The sequence below is a fragment of the Limulus polyphemus genome, unplaced genomic scaffold (assembly GCF_000517525.1).
Source record: "Limulus polyphemus unplaced genomic scaffold, Limulus_polyphemus-2.1.2 Scaffold1376, whole genome shotgun sequence".
NCBI lineage: Eukaryota > Metazoa > Arthropoda > Merostomata > Xiphosura > Limulidae > Limulus > Limulus polyphemus.
Window position 1 is genome coordinate 48,887 of NW_013666986.1, and position 19,105 is coordinate 67,991.

Genomic DNA, 19,105 nt, shown 5'->3' on the forward strand with positions numbered 1-19,105 from the left:
AACGAGATGACTTTGTGGATGTGAGAACCACATTTAAGCTCAGTTTACATATTGGGAAGTAACAATGAAACTGATAAAAATTCAGAGTGCCAATCAACTCGATAATCCATTTAAAAAAACACATCTTCGCTTTAGAAGAGGAAATTTTCTTTGCACCTGTAAGCAGAAAGATCGTTATTCGAATATTGGCTACTACTGACAACGTCAGATTTGGGTAAGTCAGAGTGAAAGGTCTCTTGGCAGTTGAACATGCTCAGTGAAAGACTGACCTGGAAAAGTGTGTGTGTATGTGCCCATACATAAAAAATAGAGATTTTAAAAGACTGTAAATTTTTACTCTATTCAAGGTAAAATAAACACTGCAAGACCCTTTAAGTACGAAGTCTTAGCAACCGTAGTTAAACGTGCTCGTGGCAGTAACACTTGTATAACCGATACCAGAATGCTCAATCTACCACCATAAAACTTTAAAGTTACCTCCCAACAAGCAGGCCATTATACAAACTCACCAACGACTTGTATATACTACTTATTCACTGATATCGGTAAAAAAATAAGTGTTTGCATCTTCTCTGTCCTTACATCTTCAACTCTTTTCTGTGTTTAGTGAACAACAACTTTATATTCGATAATCAAGAGTAGTGTTTTTTAAGTAAGTAACCGTAACTCGTTATCGGGGCTGACGTATGAGGAGATGATGCTACATCCAACTACGTTCAATTCAATGCATTTGTTATCGTTTTTTATACTTTGTACAAGTCTGCTTTAGATGAACGTTTGCCGCATTTCATACGTTTAGGTTTTGCATCGTAATGGATCTCTTACCGTTTTTGCGAGCTAACTTTTTTTGGCACTTCGTATTCCATAGTGATCACATTCGCATCTGCTGCACTTTCAGAATTATGGAACATCTTGCGACCTTATACATCTTTGTAACTATGTTTTATGGTGTATTTGTTTCAGGCTGCTTGGGTCTATACAACGTCTACGCATATTCGATAGCGTTTTTTTATGATAAATGGCTTTGCAAAGCGATGAAACTTCCAAATTTTAGGTAACTTTGGGTTGAAAGAGGTGTACAAAAAATCTCATAACTCTACCAGTTTTTTTTTTTTTTTACTAGATGCTATTTCTGTTATCTTCAGTTATCTCCAGTGAAAGTAAATTACATCCTATATAAAAGCACGAATATAAAATCTTATTTGGGGATCACCACGAAAATATTTGCCATCAAAACTCTCGTAATTGTGGGAGACATTCAGGGTTAATATTATTCCTTACTGAGCAATTATGGACGTACAGTAAGAAGAGTTTATAATAGTATGTCATGTATATCTTCTTATTGTAGGCTTTTGCTGACAAGGCCTTTTACTCAGTGCTAGAGCTAATCAGGCCAGCTGAGTAATAGCAGTTTGGTTTAATGGACGCCAATTGCCTGGTGTAGAAACACAAGGATAGAGGACAACGTTTCGAAAGTCTTCCGCTAGAAGACGAAGGACGAAAGACTTTCGAAACGTCTTCCTCTATACTTTTGTTTTTACAACAGACAGTTGCCGTCCATTCATCCAAATTTCATCATGAATACTCCACATAAACAATCTATCAAAGAACATATAAAGTCCATTAATAAGGAGCTGGATTTTTCAAAAATGAACGGTACTTTATACACATGTGGACTAAGATAGTCAAGTCTAAGATTCAGGTAAAACCATTCTTAATTTTGAACTACTTATCAGAGAAAAGGCAACCAGCCAGTAGCACCCGCCGTCACAAGGACTTTGTCTAGCTCTTTAAATAGAATAGTGGAATTGATTGTGACAGTGACTGTTATTATGCGCACAAACTGAAAGTGTCGAGCGAATTTAGTAGCATCAGGTCTCGAACCCTGGACCCTACCCTTCGATTTAAAGCCCGACACGCTAACTATTAGGTTATGGTCGGCCTCTGTTAGTAAGACTTCGCAATGATATTTCTGATAATTGCTCTGTCATTATTGTTGTTGCTTTTCAGTATCACTGCTCATATGTCTTCATTATTATTCTATTAAAGTGTAATTGATCACAACATTTCTCTCATCGTTGTAATTTCTTCACAATAAAATTATCTGAAAATTCTGAACATTAATATTGTTTATTGACCAAATCACTATCTAATATTTAATAATACATATACAGAGCTTGTATATATATATATATATATATTGTGTTTTGTAAACTTATAGCTGGGAGAACGTTACCTTTGTCACTTGAAATACACAATAACACTTCATATAGAAATTACTTTCAGACATCCTCGTAACTTTCTATAGCAATACACATTGTAAAAGACAGTAGAGCAGCTACAAAATTTGAACCTCTCAAGCCAAATTTTATAAACTCAACCCATCCATCCAAATATATCATATTGATCATAGATAGGGCCTTCAAATCTTTAGGAGTTCGTTATTCTTTTGCATTCCGTTGAAGTCAAGAGCTACTTATGAAATTTAAAGCCTTTTTCTAAAAAATTATGGGAAAAGTTCCAAATCTAGCATCAAAGATAAATATCAAACAAATTTATTACAAGTTTCTCTCCTATCCAAAGTTGTTTCTAGATGTTCTGCTATAAAGCTAATTTTAAAGAGACTAGCCTCAATGGGGAAGACTGGTGTCTAGGTACTTCCTCGGCCTTCACTGTTTTGTTTCTAGCATTTTTTTTAACTTCGCAGGCCAAAGAATAGCGAATTTGCATGCAAACAAATTCAGTACTCGAAATAGTCACGTTCCGTAATCACGGTGTCCAAAGTAGCACTGCAGCAACCTTCTAGATCCTTTAATAAATCTTTGGATGGCACCTTTAGCGATATATAGCTAAACGGCAAGATCAGAGACCTCAAAGTTCAGGCATAACCGTCCCTGATCTAGAGAAACCAGTCAGAACAGCCTATACGGCTATTCTTAACCGAATAGCAGGATTGAATGTCACATTTATAACGGATGTAGAAGAGACTGTGTGGCTAAAATATCGGAAATTGAACAAACGTTACTTGTAGAACCCATAGATAATCCTGAATGTTGAACAAACAAGACGTATAACTACCTAATTGTGATAACGTTGGAACTGAAGTAAAACATAATATTGGTAATTTGATTGTGAAAAAAAAAGGGTTATTTGTTTGTTTTAACGCAAAGCTATACAATGGGGATGCATGCGTTGTGCCCACCGCAAGAATCGAACCCAAAGATTTGGCGTTACAAGCCCTCAAGCTTACCGCTGAGCCTCCAGAGGCCACAAATAAGTAATGAAACTGTCATTTTTAATAGATGCCCTACAGATTTTAACAATATCCTTATCGGTATGGATAATGCAACACCAACAAAGTAAAAGGTTTATCATATAATAGGGATCTTGTAAGCACAAAGTTACACAATGGACTATCTGTGTTCTGCCCACCACGGGTATCGAAACCCGATTTCTAGCGTTGTAAGTCTGCAGACATACTACTGTGCCACTGGGAGCGACAGGGATGGTTTGACGTGGAAGATAAGGAGTCTGCTTTTATATAATACATAATATAAGTAACTGCCTTGCTACTTTAAATAAGTCTTACATTTGAATTTGCATTCTCTTAACAGTATCTAAAATTTATTTATATCATTTTTACTTTTGAAACTTGACAATAAGACGTTAAAAATATGTGAAACTAAAAGATTATTTATAAATTTAAGTAATATATATTTTGTTTTAGAAATATTAATAAATGCGTTAATTTCTCTGAAACAGTTATTTACTGTTCGTAAATCAGAATTTATTTTATTTTATTTTTATTCTGTAGAACTGAAGGAAGATGTTGTATCATCAACAAATGTATTAAGTTTACTTCTTATTTTATCCCAATATATACGCACTCAGTAGCTCAGCGATAAGTCTGCAATCTTACGCCGCTAGAAATCGAGTTTAGATACATGTGATGGGAAGAACACTGATAGCTCATTGTGTAGCTTTGTGTTTAACAACAACCAACCAAACAAAAAAAAGTCTGTTTGTTCGTGAATTCTCACCTGTTACAAAACACTGTACATTACTTACCACGGCTAGTGTACGACTTGTTTCCAGTCTCTTCTGGGTGGTCCTGGTACTCCAGTTTGATCTATATTCATTTTGCTTTCCGATACCATTAGATACAAGGGATATCCCTGTCTTTAAAATCTAAATCTCTGATCTGAACGCATCTTTATAATCTGAATGTACAAATATTTTCCATCGGAAATGGGTTTTACATACCCTTCCCAAAAGCAATCAATTTTCGGTGGTATCACACTACCTACTAAACGTCAAAAAATGTGAAAACATAGTCTTAATACATGCCATTCCACAGCGACTTTATATTGGCTGTGGTTGTCAGGTGCTTTACTGATCTGCAAATTCAAATTGTGCTAATATAAAGTATTCGACCTTATATAGTTATTAAACTCATTTGCCAATATCCAGATTTTCTTCTTGCTGGACACCATCAATGATGGTTGACATTATGAGTTTCTTACCCATTTTATCTATAAGCCTATTAACAAAATTACTTTGATTTTTAATATATATCATATTATAGAAATTCATTAATTAAGATATTCATCCTTGAATTTTCTTAACTTTTGATTTGTTATATTTTTGTAAATCTAAAATATATTTTCATAACATTGCTTAGATGGATACTTTTTGTTTTTTATTACTGTTTTCATTTCTTATCAAGTCTTCTCTTATTTCGTTTGTATACATGAATTTTCATACATTGTTTATTTTTCTTTATGTGTTAAGTCGAATTTCCTATTTTATTAATTAGTTTATAAACTTGGCGTATTCGATACTAACATCTTTATGTGTCTTGACTTTTCCATGTGGTATTACATAAATTTGACAGAAAGTTTGATCGTTTTTAGCTCATAAGATACATCCTTTTCAACTACTTATTTTTTATTTTCTGATTTTTGAATAACGTTTACCTTCAGTACAACAGGAAATGAAACTTCAATAATTCCTTTGTGTGTGTGTGTGTGGAATATTTTTTATTTTGTAGATTTATGCATAATTCATATTCAAACATAGACAATAAATCCAAGTAATCCCCTAGATTATCTGTTTCTTTGAATAATTCAATATTTATATCATTATATGGATTATATTATCAATTTTAGTTTAATACAACTTCTAATTCTTCTAAAAACTTGAATGGTGTAAAGCCACGAGATCTGTCTATATACACCCATTATAGATACAACGTAATATTTTAAACATGTAGTTTTTGTGTGTTTTTTGGCAGTTAGCATTCAATTTGTTTTACTTTCATAGAGTTTTTAACATATATAATTACTCCTTCATATCTATTATATTGTCGATGGTTATAAATATTTCATATCCATCTAACTGATACCAATTAAACTTTGCATCTTCTACCCACATCTCTATCGAAATCAATATATGTACTTTGTAATCTAACTTACCCAATAAGAGTTCAGTTTTGGTTCTATTTGTCAGTAATAATATTTATATGTAATGTCTTTGTTTCCTTTACTTTCTTATAATTATAAAAAAATTTCATTTCTGTTTACATTTAAACAACTTAAATTCCTATATTCTATGCATCAAAACTTGCTCAGTGTTATCCACCATTTCATTCTATAATTGTTCTTATGTCTTCGTCACTTATTCTTCATGTATTTCACATTATTAAGTTTCCTTCCTTTGTCAACTAAATTCAAAGTTTGTCATGATTAAATGTTTTTGTTTTACAATGGTTGTTCCATTATGGATGATACATTATTTTGATGTTGAGCCTATATCATTATTCCTTAAGTTTTATTTTGTATTATTCTTGCTTACTAACCGTCCTTCTCTTTTGGTTAGTTTCAACTGGATTTTGATATCCCTAATAATCATGATGAAATATTATGATTGCGAACAAAGCAAAGTCAATGTACGTAACTGTACTTTATGATAAACAATATAAAGGACCTGTCTCGAACAAATTTAGCTACTATATAAAACTGTAAGATGGCCGGGTTATGGAGCAGGCATTTCTTTCATTCCTTTTTTATTTTCCAAAGTAATAATAATAATGATTTTCAACTATCCGCAACATGCAGTAACAAATAAAAGTATTTCCGGTGTTACCATGGAAAAAGTTACATGAACGTTATCAATACGTCAACGTACATATGTTCCCATTTATTGTAAAGGTATTAAAAAAAGCATGAGATTTTTAACTGTTCTATAAATCAGTGTGTATATAGAAAACTACTCTACTTGCTGAGTGAGATATGATGTTCTTGAACGTGCTTAACAAACACATTCAGAATATAAATAAGTTTAGCAATACGTATAATGTATTTAATATAAACCAACCGAGAACTATAGAAAATTTAGGCAACCAGTGTAAAAATATTTTTTGCGGTGACAAAACCTGCAGATAAATTCCTTTAAAATGATTAGGAAAAAGTAAAACAAAACAAATGTAAGTTTAATATGTATTTACATATAACGGAAATTTCGTGGAGAGCTCATTTTGCATATTTTGTTCGAAGTGCGTTTGATAATAGGGGGTAATATTAAGCGCGTTGAGATGTCTCGAACTAATTACAGTAATTACAGTGAAGAAGCGTGTTCGAATTACAGTACCGTTGTTGAATACATTTATATGTGCTTAAGTACTTGTTTTGAACATTGACTTTCAGTATGTATTATCTCCATCGAATACTGCATTTTGTCGTTCAGTATTTATAGTGAATATCATTTTTTGACATACAGAGTTTCCTTTCAATATTTATTGACTTTAAACTTAAGGACTTCTGTTGAATATTGCTTTCTCGATGTCCAGTAGCTACATAAAATTTAACTTGTAAAATAGTAGTCCGCAGGAAGTTGAAACCTGTCTTACTTCTTTTAAGTGATAACTCTATAAAATAATTACTCTTTACTTTGAAAGATGTTTGTTGATATGCAATGTTGATTATCGATTTAGATTTTCTTTGAAACATTGATGCTCGACTTCCGCTACTCTCACTAAACACTGATGCTCGATTTTGACCACTCGCAATGAATTTTGATGCTCGAATGTTTACCATTTCACTGAATATTCATTCCTAACATGCGGTGCTTTTATATAGTGTTAAGCATCAACTTTTATACTTTTATACTACTAGTATTACCATTGGCATTAAATTTTGCCCCCCCCCCCAGTGGCACAGCGGTATGTCTGCGGACTTACAAGGCTATGATTTTTTTAATATTAGTTCGTATCTAATGAAAATGATTAAACATTTTTCATTTATTGATTTATTGATTATTTAATGATTTTTTAATATTAGTTTGTATCTAATGAAAATGATTAAACATTTTTAATTCCTTGTTTACAAATATAGATTTCATATACATAAGCAAAAGATGCTGGAAGTTCACCAAGCTCTGCTTACGCTTTCCAGAGAAACGTGAAATAACTTTCTTGTAAGGAATACGTTGGTAGTTGAATAGTCATAAAACATAAGTAATATTCTTGAAAATCAGACATTTCATTTTCTTTAGTTCAGTGAATATATTTTTTTTGTTTCAAAAGGACGTTTCAAAAGCGGGAAACTTGCAACAGCAGAGAGAAGGTGGTTTTATTATATTTGCCACACAGACAAAAGCAGCATGCAAGACTACAGTGGTTTCACATTGTTTAGTTTCGCGTGTGAAAGAAACAAAAACGTCACGGACTTCGTACCGAGAAGTAAAATAGCTAGAATATATTCTTGTTACAAGAAAGAAAAGAAAAATATTCTATTCGAGGCAATTTATACCTGTGTATGGCTGCTTAGTTTATTCACTTAATGTTCTTTCTTTTAGCACAATTACTGTTATAAATTAATATGATTTACGTTACAATACCTCCAACAAGTGATGTTCTACCAGCTTTGGGCTTATTCATCGAGTCATGTAGACGTTGTCCGATAACTGCGGCATCTTAAGGTTAAAGTCTGCTTCAGTAAAAAATAAAGCTACATGTATAGGGGGCGTGGTGTTAAAACAAGAAAAGCAGAGATAAAGCTTTTTTTGTCTCTTAACTGAGGGGAGTACATAGCATCGCGTGTTCTGTTCTCATAACTCACTCGCACAACATAAACTAATTATTAAGTCAATATGAAACAGAAGTTGAAGAAACTGATGGTAAATAAATCGGTACACTCTGTTATTTTTTTTATTGTATGTGAGTATGGATTTATACGGTTATATTGTTTACTGAAGATCTTTTTCCACAATTGTTAGTAAGATAATTAAAGGTTCATTAGATTTTTCTTTTTGTTTTTCTGGCTTGATTTGAAAATGGAATAATATAGACATGAGTTACTAGTTAGCTATTAAATAAATTAATAAAATTTACTATAGATTTTACGATCAAATTGACCTCATGTACATCGTTTTTTATTCTTTTCTTTGTTTATTACTTAGCCCAAAGTTCCACAATGGACTATCTGTGCTCTGCCCACCACGAGTATCGAAACCCACTTTCTAGCGTTGTAAGCCCGCAGACATACCGCTGTGTCACTGAGGGGGGCTTATTATTTTGTATTTCGGGGACAATTTTATTTAGTTGCTTTATTTTTCACCTTTTACGATCACAATTTGTTTCGATCATTTGCAAATATGTGTATTTTCATTTACAGTATCTTGTTTTGAAGTATACATATTTTCGAATTTTTGTATTCCTGTATATTTTTAAGCACGTGAACTTTCTAGCTATATTTTTGTTGTTTTCTAAGCGTGGTATGTCTCTTGTTTATTTCTGCGTCGTTTTTCCAAAACAAGTACACTTTCACATTTATTTCTCAGCACCATACTAGTCAAATGTGTTTTGTTTAGATGGACCTTTTTTATCTATTTATCAGTTTAGCTGTTCTAATATGTTTCGCAGGAAGCCTGATATTACTAGCTGTTAGTTGACATAAGAAAGATTTGAGTATAATTCTGTCAGCTAAATCAAAGATTGATCAGTCTTAATAAAGAGAATGTTTGAAAAAGTATTAATTTAAAATGCAAAATATTGTTAAAATAATATCTTCTCAATTTTTTAATTGTTCTTTGGCCTTATTTTGCATCTGAAAGTGTATTGTATATTAATATTTTATACTCAGACTTTTAATCTAATAGCGTTTATTCTCTTCTCTTACATGTATTTTATTTGTCCCTTCTTAACTCTTTAATTACCAGTTTGTTTCTAAATATTTTAATATTGTTAAGGTTCATATATTGCATTATATTAAGTATTCTTTTTATGCAACTGACCAAAGAAAGTGGACAAAATTGCCCATTTTCTTCAAAAATACATAACTAACCCCAGCAGTAATTATTGGGACTGACTGCAACATTGTTGGTGTTTTTGTTTGCTCTTTTTATGACTCGTATGTTATTAAAAACTCTGAAACCAACAAAGTCGTGAACCCACAAGCAGTTTGGTGCATAAATAATTTAAAAAGCTGTTGGAACATTGATCTAATTGGTAATTCTAAGCTAGAAGTGCAGAAAGTACTTTCAATTTGAAACCAGTTAAAAGTTTGTGAAATCTAATTAAAATTAAAATTTATTATCAGTCAACTTTTTCGTAGTTTTTGCATGAGAGTCTTTGTAAAAATGTGTTTTTATAAATAATAATGATAAAAACGACAATAGAACATTTCATTCCAGTGCTTTTTTATTAAAATTCTGACAGGATACTTTTTGTAGCTCTCATTATCCCTTTATGTTTCTTAATATTGTGTAATTTGTGTGAAAGATGCATAATTTTACTTACATTTATGATCATATGTGCTTAGACATATCCGGTGAGAAGTACGAACGATTTTCCTCCCACTTCTTCTCTGACGTTATATGCTTCTGACGTCACTTCCTGCCTTCATCAACCAACATTACGAGAAGAGGTAGATGACGATTACAGCGTCGTAGCAGGTAAACAATCGCTGTACTAGTTATATTTTTTAATTTAGTTGTGAGATATTAGGGAAAATGTTTTATATGTAAATAAAGTATATTATTTTAGTGGTTCCTATTTCTCAGCAAGTTTCCTTTTCTCTGTTTATACAATATTTACTACTAAGTAAAGCTAGAGTAGAACAAATATGTAGTGATAAAAGAAAAATTGTTGGAAAGAATTAGAATCGTTTACTTATGCATGGATATCTATATACTACACGTACACTACACAAAGTCCATATGTAAACTATTTCCAGTTAAAACTTTCCATCGAATTAACTCGTGCTAAACAAAATCAAGAAATGGAAGCCATTTATGCACTTTGTGTTGTAACCAGTGGTGCAGTCCTGCAGGGTCGTACTTGTGTTGTAACATAAGCAAGCTTATTTGTGAACGTTTGACATTTTATATGAGGTTTGATTGTTGGTAAAGTGAATATAATTTTTACTCCAAAGGTAGTTTATTTATTAGTAAGGGTCACTTAAACACAAATTTGCTTTGGGTAAACCTCTTGTAAGAATTAACTCAAAGGAGAAACTATTTGAGTAACTTGACTCAAAGAGGGAGTTGAAACGCAATAATTCAGTGGGAATAATATTAACTCATAGTTTGATCATCACGTGCTTGGTGTCTGTGAACATAATATAATTTAGATAAAATTTAATACTAGCCACTCATTCGTAGAGATGGGTCAAAGATAGATATACTGTTAGTTTGATATTTGGAAAGCATGAACTGAATTGTTAAGCCCGTTGTATGGGTTAGATGGATCTGAATATGGTCACTCTAAATGTGTGAACTGTTTGTATAGGTTAAGTAGATGCTAGTATGGACACTCCGAATATGTGAATTGTTTGTATGAGTTAGATAGATGCAACTATGGTTACTCCGAAAGTGTGATCTGTAACAGTGTAATATACCTATAATGGAGTACAACATACGAACATAAGATACATCACGTTGTTAACTTTCGACGAAGTTTTGTAATAAAACCAGTAAATAAGTAATGTTTGATAATGTAGTTTCTCCAGGAAATATTTCCATCCTCGATTAAGATCCATATTTGATGGGAAGGAAGGGGCGGTTGGGAATCATTAGGTTATTTTTCATTAATTTCTTCTGTGATTTTTGCTAAAATCTAGGAGTGGGGAGTTATAAGGGGTCATTAGGTGATTCTATTTTTCGATTTCTTGATTTTTGCTAAAACCAGTCATTTCCGATGGGGGAAAATATTTTCAGTTCGGGAAGAATTTGTATTCAGATTTTTGCATGTAAGTTTATTGGGTTGATTCTCAGTTCCGTCAAGATAAATGTTCTTGCGTGTAGTTTAGTATTACACTGAACCTGATTTGTAAATATGTTCTAAATGAGTGACAGTATTATGCCTGAAACAAATGAATTCCAACAACTGATGAGTAAAGTAACCAAAGAGACGGAAAGAAATGAATATCTGGCAACCGACTAGTGACTAATACACTGGTGAAAGTCGAAATTGTGAAGGGATGAATATGTTGGAAACAGTTGAAGTTCTGTAAGTTTCTGCAATACCCTGAAAATAGTCGAAATTTTAAAGATATTTCCAGTTCGTTGGACATATTAGGTGTGGTTCCTAAGACGTTTCAAATATGCTGAGAATAGGCAGAATTCTAAAGATTTTTCCTCTACACTCAAAATAAGCGAAGTTCTAAAGGTGTTTCATATGTGTTGAAAGTGTATTTCGAACGTTGAAATAGTGATTCGTATTCAGTTTGTTAACAAAGTAGAACTAAACGGAAAACAGTTGGCTGTCTCATTAATGGAAAAGTTACCATTTTGATGCTCAAAATTCAGATTCGAGTTTTTAATTTAGAACTTATCGTCAGCATGCTGTAAAAAATGTTACTATGCTTGAAATAAAGACTATAAAACAAAGAAAACTTGAAATAGATCTCTGACAATAGCAAAGAACGCAATATTTAGAGCTGCTGGAAACAGTAAATTACAACAACAACAACAAAATTGCCAATACGCTGTAAGCAATGAAGTTCTGGCATTGTAATTGCTACTAAAATGACGTAGTTTCTAGCAAAGAAAAATGTGATTAATATGCTAAAAACAATTGTTTTTTGATAGATTAAAAATTTACCAGTAAGCTTAAAAAAAGTTAACTCAGTGACACCGACAAAAAGAATAAATGTTCTGTAAATAGTCGGAGCTCTGACAGTGGAAAAGTGATCAGTATGCTGAAAATGGCCAAATTTTGCACGTTTAATGTATAGAGTACTATGTTATAGACGGTCAGATTTCTAGTATTAAGAATTTGTTAATTCACTCAGTTAATAGTCAACTGTCAGCTAATGAAATGTTGACCAGTACGCAAGAAACAGTCGGTCTTCTAGAAAGGAAAGTGACCACTGTGTTGGAAACTAAATAAATTTAAAAAGAAAGAGGAATCGAAAATCTAAACGGAAAAAGAAGGATTACGTAAAAAAGGAAATACAGACTAAAAACAGAGAAAAGGAAAAAAGAAAAACTGGTAAAAAGAAATTAGGTTAAGATTGATGAAAAAGACTGATTTAAGAAATGAAATAAGTGTAAGTGTGATAAAAATCAGATAAAGAACGGATAATGTAATAGAGAAAACGCGCGTGAGGGTATTTATGAAATTGAATTGTGATAAACGGATATTTAAAAAAAAGGATAAAGACTTGAGAGTTATTATATGGGAAAAAGGTGAAAATGGAAATGTTAGGAAGAACGATTTAAGTTACGACGTGGCTACTGTATTAAATCTCTCGCCCTCCGTGTTAGTGGAATTCATGTTTTTACATTAATTCTATACAGACGAACACTTACACAATTTACTGAGATATTTTTAATATAAAAAATAAATTAAAAAAATTCTGGCTATTTTTAACTTTATTTCTACAGACTCTAATTTCTGTAGCCATATTCCTCGTACAGGACATTACCTGAAATGTAAGGTGGAGAAGACTTGCCCTGCCATTAACTAGACGTCATTAAAAAAAGAGTTTTACAACATCTCTTCGTAAATTATATTTCCTTGTAAGCCTTTTCTTAAGTGAATTAAGTACATATAGTAAACGAGAAAGAAGTTATGTATATTTTGAACAAAGCTTTGTTAAAGCGTTTATTTCATTAAAGTACATATATTAATAATTAATATAATAGGTGGAGACCACTGTTAATTTCTTCCACTGTGGCCAATAGAGTCATTAAAGTACATATATTAATAATTAATATAATAGGTGGAAACCACTGTTAATTTCTTCCACTGTGGCCAATACAGTCATCAAAGTACATACATTAATAATTAATATAATAGGTGGAGACCACTATTAATTTCTTCCACTGTGGCCAATAGAGTTATTAAAGCATACATATTTCTTTTTTGCTTTGAGTTTTATTTTGGATTAAAGTAATGGCTTTTTACAGAAAACATAACTTTGAACTTAAAATTGTTTGTACAGACAAGCCCATACTACAGTATGTTTCTTGAACTTTTATTCCACTGGTTTAATAATGTCAAATAGCAGATATATCATATGCTAAGACACAAATCATAACTCTCGTCATACGAAATCACTGACTATTGATTTATGCTTGCCTTGTGTACGTGATGTTTTTCATCTACGATGCATCACTGTTAACCACCTTGTTAAAATAATGAGCCTCAGGGCTCAAACGGTAGGAGCTTAGTAGACGATAAAAGTAGTCCACTGAAATCGAAAATAGCTCCCCGGTGGCTCAGCGGCAATTCTGCAGACTTGTAACGATAAAAATTGGGTTTCAATACCCGCGTTGGGTAGAGCACAAATAATCCATAAAGCAGCTTTGCGCTTAACAACTAACAAACAGGCGGAAATTAAAGGACATTACGAGTAAATTTTATATATTTACGTTTACGCTGTATATATATGCTGTTCTTTTTGTAACGAATAATAAACTAGTGGAAGATTTCTCGTCAGAACCATTGCTAGGGAATAACAATAACCACTGTTTTATATCCATAATAATCTATTTTATTCTGTCAACAATATGGAATTAAAAAACTTTCAGTGAATAGAACAATGAAGCTAAAGAAGCACTAGAGACATTTCTTAAGTAACTGTCTTCGTTGTTTTGTTTTTTATATATTAAGGCTTATAAGGCTGTATTTATATCATTTGTTTTTCATGGAACAGCTTTACTTTCCACCAGGTGATAAAATTTTAATTTCTCCTAAATATTAGCTCGTAAAACGAGGCTTTACAAAGTTTGCATTAAGTCTATAGTTAAGGATTGCGAGAAGGAATAAGTCATAAAAAAAATCCTGAGATTTAGCAGTTTCAAAAGTTTTATCTATTAGTAATGTGTTAATACAAAACTTTATAGCATAACATATTTATTTATTTTGAATATTTCTTCCGCCCTCTATAGCTTTAAATCCGAGTAAAGTTTTTGTTTTATAGTTGACAAAATTGTCAAGATAAATACCAATTTGTTGAAAGCACAACTGCTAAGCTAATGTGGTTGAAATACGTTCTCTCATTCACTTTCAATTGCTTCGCCCTCCAGAGGAGTATCCAGGGTTAACGAATGCCGTCTCGTTGCCTAGCGACATTAATTTTACCGAGGAGGATGAGACTAGGATGGAATCAGCTGATGGGTTTTCTATGAAACGGTAGGTTATTGTTTGTTTATTATTACTCGGTATCGTTATCAAGTTCCATTACATTTTTTTAAACTTATAGCTTGATTTTATTATGCTTCACTTGCAGTGATTAAATGTCAGTAGATGTTACTAATGAAAGTTGTTTTGCGTTGGAACAAAATTATTTATTTGATATTATGTTATTTCTAAAATGTAAAATGTATAGTATGACTGTATCATAGTTAGACAACATATATCATTTTCATTTCAAATTTGAGTGTCTTACATTAAGAACGTAGTGTTTGAAAGGGTGTTAAAAATTTATAGTAATTTTTTTGTCTCTCGTATTGACAGTGTTTTCAAACACACTTCTACTTCTTTATCATTGAGCATAACTGTATAATTGATATGTGTTAATACTAGGGATGCACGGGTACTCGGACGGGTATTCGGCTACCCGGTAATACTCGGTTCCAGCCGAGTGTTGAAGTTAGGTATCTAAGCCTTAATATTTGTGGCATCTAACGTGGTACTGAAAGTACAGTCAATAACTGGTCTAGTTGAAGAAGGAGAAAAAAAAAAAACGTGTTGCGGGCAACAAAGACTGACCTCTCGCTGACGGGGATTCGGAGAACATTAGGGGTTAATAACAGGCATGGCTTGAGAAGTGGATTTCTGAGGAAGTAGGGGTTTTGAGAACAATAGGGGTTAGGGTTTGAAAAGTTGGAGCTAGGCATTGAAAGTTGAAAGTAAAACTTGAATGTTCTGTTGGTGATTATTCGGTTAAATATAATAAACGTCAATTTTGTTTTTGTTTCTAATTTTTGTGTATGTTTTTTTTTGGGGGGGGGGGGCAGGGAAGAACACGGACCCTGTTGACACCAGGACCCAGCATAAGCTTAGTGACCGGGTACCCGGACCCAGTATTCGGCCAAATTTTACTACCCGTGCATCCCTAGTTAATACCTCTGTAAAGAGTGGCTACGCAGCATTTCAATACGCTTGTCCGGGTTACGGAGATAGAGTGTCTGTGCATGTTTTCATACACTTGTTCTTGTTACATGAGAAAGTGTGTTTGGATATAGACGTTTTAGTACACTTTGTTGATGTGTCACATCAATTTATCAGAAAATAAATTGGAAGATTCTTGTTTTTCTAAAAGACTCATCAATAAGTCATAAAGATACCCAACCACGATATCTCCAGAAACAGAATAAGGAGTATCTTGAAATCACTTTTATCTGGAATGACATTAGGAGAAAATGGAAAGTTCTGCCTCCTTTTTTCTGTCTCAATATTGAAGTTTGGCTTTGACTTCATTGTTCCAAATGTCTGTTTTCTTATCTTGATTAGGATGAATGTCTTGTGTTTTTCCGCATCAACAGAATACGTTAATGTGAATAGTGATGTTCTCTTCATTGAATTTATTTGTCAAGGTAACATCAGACCACCTGTTTTGATAAACTACCTGGATAAACAAACCTTCCACAGAATCGTGTTCCTTACATAACACCGTGAACGATCTGATGAAGTTTCTGTAGGTTTCAGTTACTAAGACTTTATCGCCTTACAACCAAGTTTAAAATAACTGATTTTATTACATTTCTTGTTCTAGAAACTACGTTAAGGAATTTTTTTCCAAAAGTATTAATTTAACATGACCGGAAGTCTTAAAATTCGTAGTAAGTTCACGTTTCCACTTGGTGCTAAAATAATGAATTACGTTTTACTTAGAGAAAGTGGCTGCACACACGTTTCAATGCTCTTGTCTGGGAAACATTGTTTGTGTGTTTGTTGAAATTTGAGAGCTTATTGCGCTAGCCATTCCTAATTTTAAATGATAGACTAGAGAGGAAGCAGCTAGTCAAAACAACCCACCGCCAACTCTTGGGCTACTTTTTACTAATGGATACTGGGATTGACTGTCACATTATAAATCCCTCACTGCTGAAAGGTCGTGCATGTTTGTCGACGGGTTTCGATCCCGCGATTAGCAGATTGCGAATCGAGGGTCCAATCCATTAAACCATACCAGGCTTGCGCGATAAAATTCTAGTAAACGTTTTAATATGTTAGTCCGTGCTTCTTGGATACAATGGTTGTGCAAGTCTTAATACGCTTGTTTGTTCTAAGTGGAAGAAATAATTGTTCGTGTTAGGTGAAGAAAGTGGTTAGACATGTATTACTACACTTATCAGTGAGTAGTTGTGAGTATTTTGATACGCTTGTTTGTATTTCGCAGATAAGGTGGTGATACAATAATGTATTCGTAAGTGCTCCGTGTATAATTATAATCACGGAGATACATAAATGTCCTAGGTGTCATTTGCTTCGAGAAACGGTTATTGCATAGTATTATTAGAAACCAATCCTATAATTGCCTATTTAAACTGATGTTTCTTCGCCGATGGCAATATGATGATCTCAAGCAAGACTTTGATTGAGGATCACCAAGTCTTTTTTTTTTCTGACCTGTTTTCTCTCCCGTGTGTGACCACGATAAGTTTATGGACTTACAATCCTTAAATCCGGGGTTCGATTCCCCGCGGTGAACACAGCAGTAAGTAGTCCAATGTGGCTTTGCTCTAAAACAGCCAACCAACTGGTCTGTTGTGAAATCGTTCTCAGTATTTCTTTCCTATAGTAAGTTATTTGTAGCACATCTCGTGTAATTGTAAAGTGCCTTTTAGAGGTTTGTGAATAAAATAATATTTATTAAACAAGAGTTTGGCTTAGGCTAGGAAAATTTCCACGGACGTTTCTTTATTTGGATGTAACAATAAAACGGAATGGTTCTGTAGTAATCACCTGCTCCTAGTCTTTTCCTTAAAGAATTGAAAGTATATTTCAGGTTGACTGTGAAGAAAACTCAAGAAATCCAAGACATTATTTTAATAGTAAAGTTCACCGAATACCCTTTAGGTATAAACGAATACATAGGACCGTACTAAAAGAACAAAATAGCGTTTCAAATTGAGAAAAATTACCAGTTTTGGAAATTGTTTGTTTGTTTGAAGTTAAGTTAAGTTAAGCACAAAACTACACAATGGGCTATTTGTGCTCTGCCCACCACGGGTATAGAAACTCGGTTTCTAGCGTTATGAGTACGCGGACATACCGCTGTGCCACTAGGGGTCAGTTTTGGATTGAAATTCAGATTAAAACCTGAAGACATAATACCGCTCCAAACTAAGAAAAATAATTCCTGTTTAGCTTAACAAAAATAAAAGCGATTTAAGCAAGTTTAAGAAAGAAGGAAAAATAGAAATTTAAGTGTGAAAACATCGTCAATTCAGAATAGGGATTTAAAGTCGATTATATTTCCTCAGCAAGAAAACTTTTATATAGAATAATTTGATATATTGCTGACGTTATAAAAATGTATATTAGCACATCTTTGCAGTTTGGTGATAATACAAGATTAACGGTTGTAAGGTAGTGATTAATTTGATAATTTTCGAAGTGGCATTTCTTAGCCAACGAGATCTTCGCTGACCTTCTGCGTGATCTTGCTTTTGTCGTGTTGGTTTAACCACACGAGTCTATGATGCGGGTTTTCCAAAAACATATATTCCTACATGCATCTACACTGAGACATATATCACTATGCAAAATAAAGTTGCTTATTAAGTCTAACAGTAGTGTCTGACCTGAAAGACGGATAAAGCTATTTTCACGAAAATTAAGTGATAATACAATAAGGTTGTCTTAACACGTCACTACTTTTGGCTGAAACGTTATATAAACATAACTAAATGTACGAAGAGGAAGGAGGACAAAGATGCGGAAGTAGGATCTGGACACCGATGAGGATAGACTGTCTATCAAAAGTTTTAGTTTAAAAGATATAAATTAACTCAGCTCAATTTTAAAAATATTGTCTAAGATGCCACGATAATTTTAAGCACCATTATGTATAGGCAGCGTATTTATTGTTTCACGCTGCCTATGGCTGATACTCAGTATAGTAACAGTCCAATAATGATACTTGTAGAATGTACTTCAAAGTAAAAATGGTTAATCGAATGCATATTATTACCCTAAAATATTATTCAATTGATGCCATATCCAAGCACCCATCTTTACTCACTTTAAAAGATATGTTGCAGCGCACAATAAACAGTGGTTAAATTAGGATTTGGGGATTTTGAAAGAAGTGGAACTGCCTTTTCTGATCCACTTGGTAGAGGCAGCATGCATCGTATCGTTATACAACAGAAGACATATACTCCCTGAGAACACATTCAATTGTTAAATGGTGCCGTCTTGCAGGTTATTCATTTACATACATTATCACAAATGTTTTAGAGTTACAAATTAAATAACCCAGTTTATTTTAGAGAAGACCAAAAACGCTAATGTTTTGAATCCTCAAGAACGCCGATCCGGACCGGTCTTCCCAAATTTAATCCTGACAATAAATCTAATAGAGGATTCAGTTTTGTCATTTTCAGCTTAAAAAATAAATATTGTTTTTTGAGTTTCGCGCAAAGCTAC

The 19,105-nt window shown here is 33.0% G+C and overlaps 1 protein-coding gene across 3 annotated transcripts in view; it reads left to right on the forward strand.

Moving 5' to 3' along the window:
• Positions 1–8,104: 8,104 nt before the first annotated feature.
• The window catches only part of LOC106463314 (pleckstrin homology domain-containing family G member 5-like), a 127,886-nt gene continuing 116,885 nt past the window's right edge, over positions 8,105–19,105 (forward strand). For all 3 annotated transcript variants that reach the window (XM_022390787.1, XM_022390788.1, XM_022390789.1), the window contains exons 1-3: positions 8,105–8,175; positions 9,819–9,951; positions 14,533–14,638. In XM_022390787.1, the coding sequence (XP_022246495.1) occupies positions 8,149–8,175; positions 9,819–9,951; positions 14,533–14,638 (266 nt within the window). In that variant the 5' untranslated portion in view covers positions 8,105–8,148. The remainder of the gene's footprint in view (positions 8,176–9,818; positions 9,952–14,532; positions 14,639–19,105) is intronic.